Source organism: Etheostoma cragini, chromosome 10 (genome assembly GCF_013103735.1).
Source record: "Etheostoma cragini isolate CJK2018 chromosome 10, CSU_Ecrag_1.0, whole genome shotgun sequence".
NCBI classification, from domain to species: Eukaryota; Metazoa; Chordata; class Actinopteri; order Perciformes; family Percidae; genus Etheostoma; species Etheostoma cragini.
This window is the reverse complement of record NC_048416.1, coordinates 8,586,959-8,600,460: the sequence shown is the minus strand read 5'-3', so window position 1 is coordinate 8,600,460 and position 13,502 is coordinate 8,586,959. Positions and strand designations below refer to the sequence as shown.

Below are 13,502 nucleotides of genomic sequence, written 5' to 3'. Positions count from 1 at the left end.
TTTTTTTTATTATTTGAAAGTCTTCACCATGAAAGAAACAACAATAAACACAGTAACATTAGAATTTAAAAAAAGAAGAAACTATATAAAAACAAATCACAGCCCAATATAACAGAAGTAATGTTCTTCGGGATTTAAAATTGTACATAATTGGGGGGGGGGGGGGGGGGGGGGGGGGGGATTACTCTGCCTTTGGTTTGCCTTTCCTTTAAAAGAACACTTTGAGTTTGGTCAGTTTCTATCTATTCTTTCATTCCATTTAGATGTAATGGACATCAACAAGCGTGGCCGTCGGCCCTACCAGGCCCCAGATCAGTGCTACAAGTGGTTTGGCAAACACCAAATCCTAAACCATCTCAACCGACCAAAGCGTGATTAAACATGCAGCTGTAAAATCCCGCCATAAAGAAAAAGACTCCCTGAGCAGATTAGTGATCGGAAAAAAAGAAGAAGGTCCCAACCATCAGATTAAGAAGCATGACCATAAATGGAAACTCAACACGGTACGGTGTTGATCTGGTGACGAGCGGCGGGGAGGCGGACGCAGCACTGGGAAGCTGTGCAGGGGCAGAGTTGCTTCCAGCAGCATCGAGTAGCTGCTACCTGGAACAGAGTCATTCTGGGGGACACAGTGGGCTGTGAGAAGTGAGAGTGTTGGGGAGGGAAACGGCGAAACCGGTTCTTTCTTTTCCATGAAGAAAACTAGGCCATGTCAGGCTCCACTCTGGTTTCTGTCTTCTGTACTTTGACTGGAGTACCTGAGCAGTCTTCACCCTGAACAGAATCACAATAGGATTTAGTGCCAAGTAAGCAAGATCTGTGGTCCGTACGGATTAGTCCCGCTCTGCTAGACCTTCCTCCAAAGCCTTCTGGAGGAGGCTCTGGGTACTTCACATAACATTCGGGGATGGGAGGAATACGTGCTCTGGTTTAATGGCATATCTTTAAACCAATCCCAATCATCTTGGGCGGTGCTAAGTGTGGTATCCTAACTAATATCCTAACTGTAATTTTGAGTAACAAGAATGCTTATCTGTAAGCTATATAATTTACTTACTTAGTAAGAATAATAGTTCTATTTCCTTATCCTGTATTTGAAGTTAGCTGCTAATAAGGGATGTTCCAGCAGGAGGCGCTATTAAATTGAGTTCTGAATCAGAGTATGTTATGCTGACAGGATGTTGTCTCGAGGTGTAGAACAAGACCGAAGAAGTTGTTGCTAGCTAGAGAAATGTGAAAGTAGCTTGGTAACTTGTACAGATGTCATGCCTGTCCGTTTGTATTAAACGTTGAAAGGATTTGGGATGTTGTGGACATTAAGTTCTTCCTAAGAAGATATAACACTAAGCACCGGAGAAAAGCAGCGGTGCCGCTGCAAAATAGGCTCGGGAAGGAACCTGTTTTGGTACAACGTGTACGTTCAAAAGTTGTTTTAGTCGTGCAACATAAACTCAGATTGGACAGATAGTCTAACCAGCTGTCTGGATTTACCCTGCAGAGATCTGAGGAGCAGGTAACCATAGACCTCAGAAATGCCCCAGGGTTTAAGACGCCAACACAAAGGAAGCGGAAAGAAACTGACTTCGGGCCTACTGGAAATGAGTGAAATCTAGCGGAGTTTTTGGCGGTATAAGAGCAATTCCGAAAGTGGAACGTCAAAGATATAGACAAGTATTGATCAACACTCACGGTTTCGGAATGCATGTGAACCGTGGATCAATGGCAAAGATCAACCATAACTATAGTGTGAAATACCTTTTCACTGTCGCCGTTACTAAAAGTAGGCGGATTAATCTCTATGGAGGGTTGCCAACAAAAATATAGAAGCAACGCATCTTTGGGTTCATGTGAATGGCACATGTTAAAAATCTCTACAAGGCCGGTAGCGGAACAGCAACACAGCGCTGATGCTCCGAAACACACGTTAGAGGCTACAGAAATGAGTCAGCGGGATTGTTGGCAGCGGTGAAACAGGCGACAATGTAAGTTAATCGGGCAAATGTCCAGCTTGTATTAACATTGACAAAAGTGCTCATTTAGCCGCTGACAGGCTCAGATTTTTCATTTAAAACCTCTTTGAGACCTTTGTTTAACCAAAAACAGCTCTGAAGTCGCTGACACTAAACCCACCAGACTCCATTTAAAAAGGCAATACTTTTATTATAATACTTTTTATTTATTTACATGAGTCTGGTGGGTTTAGCAAACCCAATTTTGTGGCTGATTTTATGCTTAAAAAAAAAAAGAAATCTTACTCTTTAACAGAAATTTTCCTAAGAAATCTTTCCATAATGTTGTCGGACACCTAGAATATTAACAAATAATTAAAGTGTAACTACTAGGGGTGTGACAAACACCCAGCTCACGAGATGAGACACAAGATTAGTCACAAAACTAGATTTAAACACTATTTTAAAGAAAATTTCAAATAAAACATGGCAAAGAAATCATCTTTACTCAGAGAACCAAGGTGACAATGTAACCAAGCGTTTCAATGCAAACGATGGGAGACGATTTCACTTTCTGCTTCACTCATTTAAAAAAAGAAAGAAGAGAGAACGTGAAAGAAAGAGATTTGCTATTTGCAAAAAGGTAAAAATGTGTATATATTGAATATATTTCTTAAGGCTTTAAAATGAGTAAGTAAGATTTAATAGAGCTCTGCTAAACAGATGATGACTCAATCAAACTCACCTCCAGGGAAAGGCTATGTGCGGGGAGAGAGGCTGGGGTCTTTTGGTCTGAGTCTGGCAAGGTTGGGAAGTCCAGCTCAATGTCCATTACATCATCAAGACCCAGCTCCTCACTGGAAGGACAGAAGACAAACGACACATGAACATGACCAACAGCTGATCTAGACTGGAAGTGCATTCTCTAGCGGCCTCGGGTGACTGGGATCTTTGTTGGAGGCCAAATATCTTCTTACATATCAAGGACTTTGTCCTGGCCATCCTCTGTTGGGGGGTCCCAGGCGTGTAGTTTGACCTTCCACAGTTTGATCTGCTGGTCCCAGGAGCGACGGCTGTACTTCCTGAACTTATTGGGAGTCTTTGGGTGAACACCCGGCTGACGCATGTGTCTGGAAACAGAAAGGGGGTAGAGGGAGGAAAAAAAGAAGGTAAGAACCTGTGTATGATGTCAGTGGGGCTGATGTTTTTTTTAATGTAATATTGATTCTTATAATCCAGAGAGGATCTTTGTCCGTATCCCATGAAACTAAAAGACATGGGGAATCCATTAGGGAAGGCGGCTAACTAACATTTTAAGAGACCCCTTGACTCAAGATTTCTGAATTAAATATCATTCAAAATTCAAGGACTGTAGAAATGATAGAGGATCTTTCATATGCCAGCAAAGTTGACTGAAATATCCCAAATCAACATTGAATTGCAAATCAAATGGGAAATGTAATCAAATTGGGAAAATCAGTGGTACAAAATACAGTGCAAAGTCAAGGTTCTACTTAGTTATTATAAGACATTATTTATTATTGTTCTATGTTCACTATAGTTACAGTGGTGTATTGTGTGTGTGTGTGTGTGTGTGTGTGAGTACCTACTTTGGCACTTCCTTGGTGTATCGGTCATAGGCCAGTGTGTTCTTGCCATAGTTTATCTGTTTCTGGCGCCGTAGCAACACAGCCTCATCGGTCTCCATGTTTTCTCCCTCTCTTGAATCACAGCTGCAGCAGACGGACAGACAGGGGTATTCACACATAAAGACTCACGGAATATTGTGTGAATGGAGAAAGTTTGTGACATCTCACCATATTTTGTGATGGTTGAAAAGAAAATGTAACTGCCATTTTCTATTTAATGGTGCCTTTTATTTTCAATTCAATGTTCAATTTGTTATTTATTGCAAGTGATATCGTTACCGCATCATTCAACAACGTTAGCGCATATTTTACTCATATCGCACAGCCCTAATTCTGTGTTTGTGCCTTTAATACAGAACGACGAGGCGGAATAACGGCGCAACATTTCCACCCAGAACAGGCTGTGAAAGGGACTGACATGCGAGAAGCTGACTTACCTCTCAGAAGAGCCAGATGAGGTCTTTCTCTCTCTCTGGGTGACCTCTGCACCCAGTATCCTCCTCCTGTAACTGAACACAGTGCACACACAGTCAGTGATGATTGGCACACAATAAAAAGTGGGCTTTGAATGAATCCGAGAAGAAAAAAAACAAGAGGCAGAGTTTGTTTACCGCTGCATGTCTCTGTGTACATCCCTCCTCATCTCATCTTCATCATCTACCTGGCTGCCCCAGTCAGCAGCTCTGCTGCAGCGAGACACCGGGCCTGTGCTCTCTGGAGTGGTGAAACTACGGAGGAAGCACAAGAGGTACATGTACCAGCATTCATACACTGGAGGGGAATACAAGTTCATGTTGCCACAGTGCCGGCAGATATAACCCCACATTGCCAACTTGGTTTCACCCCTGTGAAGACAGACTACCGCTTCAATACATTGTATTGAGCTTGCAATTCCCACCCCATTCGGTTTTGTCTTTACATTTGTAAATACTTTTTGCACGTCTGGTGAGATGCTAATCTGCACTCCGTTGTCCCAGTCACTGTACTCTGACAATAAAGCTGGCTTTAATCTTAAAAGCTGTAGTAAGTAACTGTGTAGTCTTACTTAGCATGTCTTTTTTCTGAGTATCTGTAGCTGCTGTCGGTGTGCCCGCCGTTCTCCCTGCCACCACCACCACCACCTGCCTCTCTGTTGGCTCGCAGGCTTCCGTCAATCCCTCGTTTCCTGCAAGGGAGAAATAAAAAGTGATTAAAACATACGTACATGTATGGAATTACTTTGTTGCAAGCTTGTCTCAAGTAACGTTTGCCTAACGTTAGCTTACGTTTCTAACCGTATCGAGCAAACCAATAACAACTAAAAGGCGATAAGCAAGCGGCTAAACCTACCTAACGTTAGCGCGGCTAATGCAGAACTAGCTTGCATGCTATATGCAGCATAGTTTTGAAATGTGTAATGTTGTAACAGGGAGACACAGCAGCTTACGTTAATGCTGATGTCTCCCCGTCAAAACAAAGATGGCAGCCCGCCGGAACACCGGCTAGCTAGAAAAGAAACAGTCGCCACTAAGGAAGCGGGTTAAACGCTTTGTTCTAACGCAGCAAACTTTTTTTACGCCATTAAACGGCTCGTGGCGAATCTGAAAGTAGCGCCAGAAAAGCGGCAACGGCAACTGTTTTTAGATAAGCTCCTGGGTTGATAATCACCTTTTGAGAAACCAATGGTTAACTTATATTTCCTCTGATACATAAGAGGCGCAAATGTAAGTGGCACCCCCAGCGTTATTTAAACCAGCTTTCCAGTGTCCAATAGAATACAAAATCCTTAGTTTGAAAGTTTCTCCCGCCACCAAGACAGCTATTTCCTATGTCCGATTGTTCTGGCCATCTGCTCATTGACGTTATTGCTAGCTAAGTTAAACACAATGGTAGCTCGTAATAACGGTGTTTTAAGTAAGTAGCTAACCTATAGCCACAACATTCAAAACGTACCTATTTTCAGGTTTGCTGCTGTGAGGGTCACTTCGTCTGCCTCTGGTCCAGTCAGACATTTTCTTTGTAAGAAATAGCGTGATCGAGGAGTATGTGGAGCGGTAAAGTATCTCTGTTGTCAGCCGAGAGGCTCTACAGCAGTGAATCAACTGATACCCGCCAACACCGAAAGACGCGCGGTTCCAAACAATCCCAGACGTCACGTGGCCGGAAAGGGCGGTTACCGTTGTTCATTAAAGTCCTCAAAGGGTAAATCCTAAACGTAGTTAGGTAAATGCTTGAGGATTGGGGGTTGGTTATGGTAAGAGTATCAGCGTCAGCCTATCAGATTCAGCCAATCAGAGGCAGAATGAGGCGGGACAAGAGCCACGTCTTTTGACGTTGACACGTCTAGTGTATCCGATCTAGCATCTAGTAGTTTCCTACATTCTGAAAAGAAAATAATAGTCTCATTGCTGGTAACAACACACAATCACAGTTGAAGTGAAAATGTTATCACCCACTTCAAATGTAAAGATAGGAACTTGTGTAATATTGTAAATCTTTTAATTTTAATTGGTAAGTTTCATATTCACAAAAGCTAAATCAATCCCGATGTTTTACAACTATTCTTAATAAGTACCAATATACACTTTGAACCTCTTTGGTGATTGGTAACAAATAAGAAAGTTATTTCAATGACTTATATTCACTGAAACCTATTTAATTAAAAACAATTGCTGTCCCAACTTTTAGTGAAGTCTGCACGTCTGTCATCTTTTCATTTATTTATTTATTGTGTAAAAAAAATTCCATTTATTTTTGCTTTCATAATATGTCATTTATACTTGTTTACAATTACAGTGCAATTTATGTTTACGAACTAAGATGACATAACATTGAATTCTAAAAAAGAAAATAATAATAAAAAGCATTTACTATTTCCAAACTGTGCCTTGTGGCATGGGTGTATCATAAAAAACTGGATGCAGCACCACAAGATGGTAGCCTCGCTCCGCTCTCCTACATATTTCCGCTCAATTAATATATCGCTTCAGTACTCTGTGTTTGCGGTATAGTCTTGGGTTTTCTCGTCCAAAGTTTTTGGCAGTCCAATCAGAGAACAGAGGGAGTGGCAGAGAATGATGACGATGAGGTCGTGCGCTAGTTTGAGTTGTAGTTTCGTAATGGCGGTGGACAAAGGTGCGAACGATGCCATTTGGTCCGTTGTCAAGTTAAAGCCCGAGTAAGAACAATCTTAGCTGAGTTGTGGCCCTCCTCCCCACGGGGTTCAGGGAAAAGTTAGATTTTCCAGCTTGATCCGTTAGTGGTGAAGGAGTTGGCTAAGGCTAACGCTAGTGATGCTAATGCTAAATATAAGCCTTGTCGGTCTCCCTATTTTTTTTTTTTTTTCTTTATTACAAAAATAGGAAACAGAACACAAAAGACATACAAAATAACATATAAACATACATGAGGTAAAGAAAGTACAATACAATTTAGCCAGGGAAGCTTAAAGGCCGTTACAAAGAGAAGAAGGACCATAAGTTGCCTTCTTGTTGTTGTAAAGTAAAACTTCATGGAAATAGTGTATACATTTTTTTAAAATTTAGAGCTGAATTTACATTTATGAATGTGAAACTTTGCCAAAAGGATTAATACATTTATAATAAAATACATCTTTTCTTTACTTTGAATTCTATAAAAGCAAAATACAACATTCTCCCACAATAAGGCAAAGTCTTTACAGAAATGGTCAATGACGAATCTGCCGAGGTTTTGCAAAAATCTTCTGGTGTGTGAACAATACCAAAAAAGGTGCAAAACAGTTTCTGGGTGAGCTTCACAGAAAGAACAGTTTGTATTAATGTCCCTTTTAAATTTTAGCATGGAATGATTTGCAGGGTAATATCTGTGAATTATTCTAAATGATACTTCTTTCACCTTGTTTACTATCAAGTATTTGTGAGGAATCATCCAAACCTTTTTCCAGTCAATGTCATTAACAAATTGGTTCTAATTAAATGTAACATTTAACAATTTCTTTCTGAAATAACGCACGGACGTTATTATTTTGAGGAAGTTGGGAAAAACAGATTTTTTCAACTGGTGATTCAGCCACATCGGGTGGGAGACAGAAGTAGGAGGACGGTGTCCCCTGTAGTTGCACATCCGCATGTTGTACAGCACGTCACGACCAAATGTTAGCGATTGGTCATACAGATCCAGAGGGGCTCTGGGCTAATCCAATAGTTTAAAACTTCAACAGAGTACCCGCCTTCACAGAAGTCAATGCTTGTCAATGGAAAGTGGCCAAACTATCTGTACAGATGAAATGTGCGAGAGTCTGGTAGGACCACGCTAAAAAGATGGCACCATAATCATTAAATTTGTAGTTTCTGAATTTACTTCCGGGGTATGTGATGTGATGATAGAATAGAGGATTGTGAGGAGTTCAAAAATAAGGGCTTTTAATTGCCAAAAAATAACTACAACAAAATAAAGAAGGTTTTTGGGCCTGTAAAAGTGGTCAAATAAACAGATCGTAACTAAAGCGCTGGCCGCAAGACTCAACAAAATACAACTGACCTGCTAACAAAGAAACAAAGGGGATTTATATACTGGCTGATCAGACTAATTTTAACACACAGGGGGAGATTAACAATAGCACTACTAAAGAACACAAATAACGCAAAACCGACCTAAAAGAACTTGTTCAAAATAAAACATACTTTTATTTTTCTTAACTCATCAAAAGGAAATACTCTATATAAATCTAAAGCCCAGAATACCTACAGAGAGAATAAAGCTACCCCCCCCGGACATACAAAGCAGTGGTAGTGTCCAATTAGGCCACCTCCTCTATAAAGCTGCTCCTTCTCCAAGCACCATTCCTTCAAGCCAGCTGACCTCCTGGATCCCTCCTGGGTGTGGATGCACACTGGTAAGCTCAAAAGAAACAATTATAGAACTGAATGACCATCCAAAAGTAACTAACAGTGCATGCTCACCACAAGATAATTCTGTATATCAACTAATTAAAGAATGATATATGTGAAATCAATCAAGTGTCCAGTAAGTTTTTTTGTAACTGAATAAATGTTTGCAACAAATGAATAAGGTGTATAAACAAATGTGTATAAACTAAACCGAAGGAAAACTATAAGTGCATGAGGTTACCGCTCTTAAGCTAGTTGTGTGGCCATGGCCATCACAAGGATCTTTGGTTACGTATTACCAAGATGGTAAGCTCCTGGCGCCATTCTAATGCTTCCATTAACATTCCATTGACGGCCATTCCTTTTGACGTCACTTTGACAGTGAATAGCTTTACATCTAATTCATCTGATACATTTGAAAGACTATTTGTCCATTGTTTATTTTTAAAGAAACACGACAATGTACTAAAGGCTCCATTAGCTTGTATCTCACGTTATGGTCTTCGTAGCAGACGCTTTTGTAAAAATGGGCTAACAATTGTGTCATAGCCACGCAACTTACTGTCGCACAGTAGAGGAATTACCCAACAATACAGGATATGTCACAGTTTCAGCTCACATTAACTGTTTAGGTTGAATTACTAATGTTAACTAGCATTTAAGTTAGCAGTAATTAGCCTGTGCCTAGGTTATTGTTGGAAAATGTAACAATTAAAAGCAAATGTCTCTTACTTTTTTGTTTTAGTCATCTTTGTCTGAGGTGCCCATGGTCACATACCTTCCCACCTATCTTCAGCCACTCAAGGCCAGGCTTCTCCCCTTTCCACCTTTTCTACTCCTTCTTGAGTTTTTAATTGCCTTTGAGATAGTGCAGCTGTTTAGGGTATGGTATCCATGGAGATGGAAGGGGTGTTTCAATGTATAAAGTGGAGGTTGCAGAGTTTGCGCCTGAGTCCATCTCTTTACTCATTGACGTGTATGTGATTGACTCCTTGCGCAAGTAAACTTTGTTAAAGTGACTCCACTGATTTTTTTTCTTTCTTTTTTTCCGTTTTTGACAACTGGTTATCTCCTAACATTGACCTAGGCTCTCTGTCTCTGCTGATTGGGAATGATTGAGATTTCTCTTGGCACAGCTAACGGAAGACTTCAACTTTCAGACAGGTTGCTCATATCACACCTACGTCTTCAAGTTCAGTTGGAGGCTGCACACTACTGTTTATGTGTATTACACAGCCTCTCTTCTGTAAAAGATCAGATGAAAATATTTCCCATTTGTTTTGGAAATGTTCCTATTCACGGAAAGATTTTGTTTTAAGAATGTTTTCCTTGGTGTGGTGGAGCTTTAAGATGGACAAAGAATGAATATATTTAATCTTTTACATTCTAAATATCACATCCATGAATGTAAGTTTGGGGACTCTAAACCTTTTTTTCCTGTGTATGAAAGCAAAGTCAATTCATATTTGGACTCCATACAATATCAAAGAACTGTAAAACTCTGTAGACTGCATGGACTGTATATATTTAACACTTGTGATCTCACGTGACGAAATATGAATTGGACTGCTTGATTAGCCGTGCTGGCCTTTGCTTACTCCCTGGGATATGAATTGTTCATGTATTTATTTTGTAGTTGTGTGCACGTGTTTGTGTCCGCAAAGGCTCTAAATAAATTTGCCTAATTGCATTAAAAAAAAAAAACTCAGTCACTTAATCGTTGTCATGATTTGTGTCCGACCCAGTTATTATGGATCTCAGCACAACTTCTAGGCAAGACCCGCCCTTCAATAGCATTCACACATTAGTATTGGCCAGGCGTCATGCTTATGCAAGGTAAGGTAACCTGATTTGTTCAGGTCCTATCCCCTGACCAATCAGCAGTCCTAACCTTAACCACTCAAGGTCAATGTCTAATAAAAAAGATCTGTCAACATCACAGGTTCTTTTATTTTGTGGAAGCATTTTTCACTCAAAGGTGAAACAACACACAATGATGACTATAAGCATATTATGTAGCATATCCATTGGGCTGGGCATATCGCCATTGTGGATATTGTGATATGATGTAAGTGTAATTTTAATTTGGAACTTAGTCTCTTACAATGCGCTTACACATAGAAAACAACCAAACAACATGAACACACTAATTTCTACATAGGCCTACTCTAAACATAAGCAATATAGAGGTGTAAGTGCAATGAAGAGAGCAACAAAAAATATTTAAATGTGGAGCATTGTCCAAAGGATACTGGGATAAATAGTATTATTATATTACAGTATGAACAGCTCTGGAATGAGAATGATGAATAAATTTGTAAGTTATGAGTTTCATGAATAAATACTAAATACGTGGAATAATAAGTGGAACCAGTAAACAGGTGCTGTTAGAGACAGGGTTATTGACCGAATTGAACCTGACACTGAGGGTAGGAAGTCAGCTGTTCATCAGAAAGATGGCTTGTGGGTAGAAACTGTTCCTGAGTCTGTTGGTTTTGGCGTACAGTGCTCTGTAGCGCCTAACAGAGGGGAGAAGCTGGAACAGGTTGTGTCTGGGGTGAGATGAGTCTAAAGTGATGTTTTCTGCTCGTTTCCTGAATATAAAAATAAACATGTGACGCTCTTTCCAAGACTCCTTTTAATTTTATATTCTATATTGTTTTCACACTTTACTGAGACATTGCTGCAAATACAATGTACATTTCATATTATATACAATATACTTAGGGCATGAGACAAGAGAGGCTTCAAGTTGCAGCAATAGAAGGTATTTTTTAGTTTGCCTATAATCTGCATTTATTTTAGAGATGGACATTTATTTTTAAATATTTAAAAAAGCACCAAATATTTCAAGTATTATATTCATTAACATGATAGTTGACGCGAGCTTTTACTTTGAAAAGCAAGAGAGCTAGCCTACTGTTTAAAGTTTTCATTCCAGATGCGAGCTTTTATTTTGAATTTTTTTTTCGTTTGCATATAATCTGCATTTATTTTATAGACATACATCTATTTTTTAAGTATTTTATTTAGCATGATAGTCGACGCGAGCTTCTTTCATTCCAGATGCGAGCTTTTATTTTGAAATGTAGAAGCTCGGGGATGGCACCAGGCGGGACGGCATGAGACGAGACGGCATGACATGGGACGCTCCAGGGTGCAGCCATACACTCTTGGGGAGAGCGGAGAGTTGTTATCCCGTCCTGTGGGGGCGGCACTTAATGCGCTCTGTTTTCCATAACAACCGTGCACGCTTCCTCCTGATTGGCTACTCCTACATCCTGTGTTTTCAGGCTTTGCTAGCTGGCAGATGCTATTTTGAACCATACTTCCTTCGTGAGCAGCACTGGATTAACAAGTGCATTTTAGAAAAGGAGTAAGTCAGTAATAACATGCTTGGCTTTTCGGCGGCTGTTTCAGTGAACGGATTTGATAACTAGACACGGATAAAAAAAGCCGTTAGTTGTTACTAAACGGGCTAACGTTAAGAAAGCTGCTGCTAGCTAAGTTACTATTGAGAACAGTTCTGTGGGAAAACTCACGTTAACTGGCTTAGTGTGAAGCGTCCAGTTCTCATTCATAAGAAAGACAAGTGAGTTTCCAAAAAGGTTCGTCAAGATGCACCGGGGATGTTCGTTTGGATGCCATTGCTAATGCTGAGTAAGATAATGTCTTTATAATGTTAAAATGCTCTAGAATCCACGTCTTTTAATATCTCCTATTTTATCTCAGTCCAAACGGTTCCTTCCGTTTAGGAACATCCGACGTTTGTGACGTTACTTGAAGAAGCTTGGTATTTAACTAGCTACGTCTTTTGGTGTTATGAAGGTTGTGTGACACATCATCACATATGAAATCAGCGCCACTGGTTAAAGAGAAATATATTAGTCTATCTCCCAACTCCTGAGAGGTTCAGTAATGGACGAGGTATTCAGATAATTTTTCTAAATGTAGACGAGGCATTGCAACAATGTACAAATAGCCTACACCATAACATATATTAGGTCTACCTCAATAAAGGTAAACAGAATATTTTTAACGGCAGACATGTCATAGTAGGAAAAGCACATGTGTATTCAAAACCATTAATGATGGCTGCATTCCACTTAGGAAAGGCCCTGGTACTGTGCATGCTGACTCACTGAAATAGCTCACCGGGACACTAGATGGAATGGACCCATCGATCAATCCTATCAATTTCAGCTGTGCTTTTCCTTCTATGACAAGTGAAAAATGTCTGCTGTGAACAAGGTTAATAACTAGCCTACCATCAGAAAAATACCTTGAAGTAAATGGCCCCTGTGAGTGTTACTTTTTATGTTGTATTTCACTGTGTTTTATACTCATGGATTAATGTGAGCATTTTGCTGTTGGTCGAGGGGAAGTTAATCATAACAGTATACGGTTAGATAGGTTAATTGATAACAATGGATCATATTTTATAATTTCAATAGGGTTTGAATATTAAATCTGGATCTGTAAAGTAATGACTATACTGTAGCTGTCAGATAAATGCACAAATACCTCAAATTATTTCCTTGAATACATCTCTGGATTTTAGATGGGAATTAGCTAACCAGGGTACACTGTGGGTCATCATACTGTAGAACTATTACGTCCATAGGATGATTGCTGTTATTGTTCGAAATGTCACATACATACAATTAAAAAATATATAAAAAACAAATCGTTTAGACAGAATGTCTGACTGTGACATGTTGCCATTGGAAACGAGACAACCCTATCGCAGACAGCACCTCACCCTTGAAAGCATGCTTTCAGCAGCATGGAGCACTAAAAATCAGACCCAATCGCATCCGCAGATTCTATCTGGTCCGGCTAATAATGTCTGTGCTGTCTGTTCACAGCATGGACCACACCAGCCCAGAGATACTTGAAGATCCTGGAGGAGAGGCAGCAGGTGTGACACACACACACACACACACACACACACACACACACACACACACAGCTAAATCCTCCACCACAGGGTGGAGACGGGAAGTGATGCGGGTGGACCAGGATTATCATGGTTGGGAATCTTAAGGAGAATG

The 13,502-nt window shown here is 40.1% G+C and overlaps 2 protein-coding genes across 7 annotated transcripts in view; one reads left to right on the top strand and one right to left on the bottom strand.

Annotated features, from left to right (window-relative positions):
- Positions 1–679: 679 nt before the first annotated feature.
- Positions 680–5,785, bottom strand: slbp (stem-loop binding protein). Of its 3 annotated transcripts, none has more exons than XM_034882857.1 (8): positions 5,531–5,785; positions 4,644–4,763; positions 4,210–4,326; positions 4,036–4,107; positions 3,560–3,682; positions 2,927–3,079; positions 2,695–2,806; positions 680–774 (listed from the first exon to the last, which is right to left on the bottom strand). In XM_034882857.1, exons 1-8 carry the CDS (start codon positions 5,587–5,589, stop codon positions 703–705), a joined length of 828 nt encoding a protein of 275 aa, XP_034738748.1. In that variant the 5' UTR covers positions 5,590–5,785; the 3' UTR covers positions 680–702. The 3 variants fall into 3 exon arrangements, with proteins under 3 accessions (XP_034738748.1, XP_034738749.1, XP_034738750.1); XM_034882858.1 differs by having other exon boundaries at positions 4,036–4,101; XM_034882859.1 differs by lacking the exon at positions 5,531–5,785 and adding an exon at positions 4,924–4,980.
- Positions 5,786–11,528: 5,743 nt separating this feature from the next.
- The window catches only part of ccdc142 (coiled-coil domain containing 142), a 27,940-nt gene continuing 25,966 nt past the window's right edge, over positions 11,529–13,502 (top strand). For 2 of the 4 annotated variants that reach the window (XM_034882822.1, XM_034882823.1), the window contains exons 1-2: positions 11,529–11,824; positions 13,317–13,369. In XM_034882822.1, coding sequence (XP_034738713.1) covers positions 11,571–11,824; positions 13,317–13,369 — 307 coding nt within the window. In that variant the 5' untranslated portion in view covers positions 11,529–11,570. Of the gene's footprint in view, positions 12,376–13,316; positions 13,370–13,502 lie in introns of all 4 variants that reach the window. The other 2 variants (XM_034882825.1, XM_034882824.1) reach the window with 2 other exon arrangements.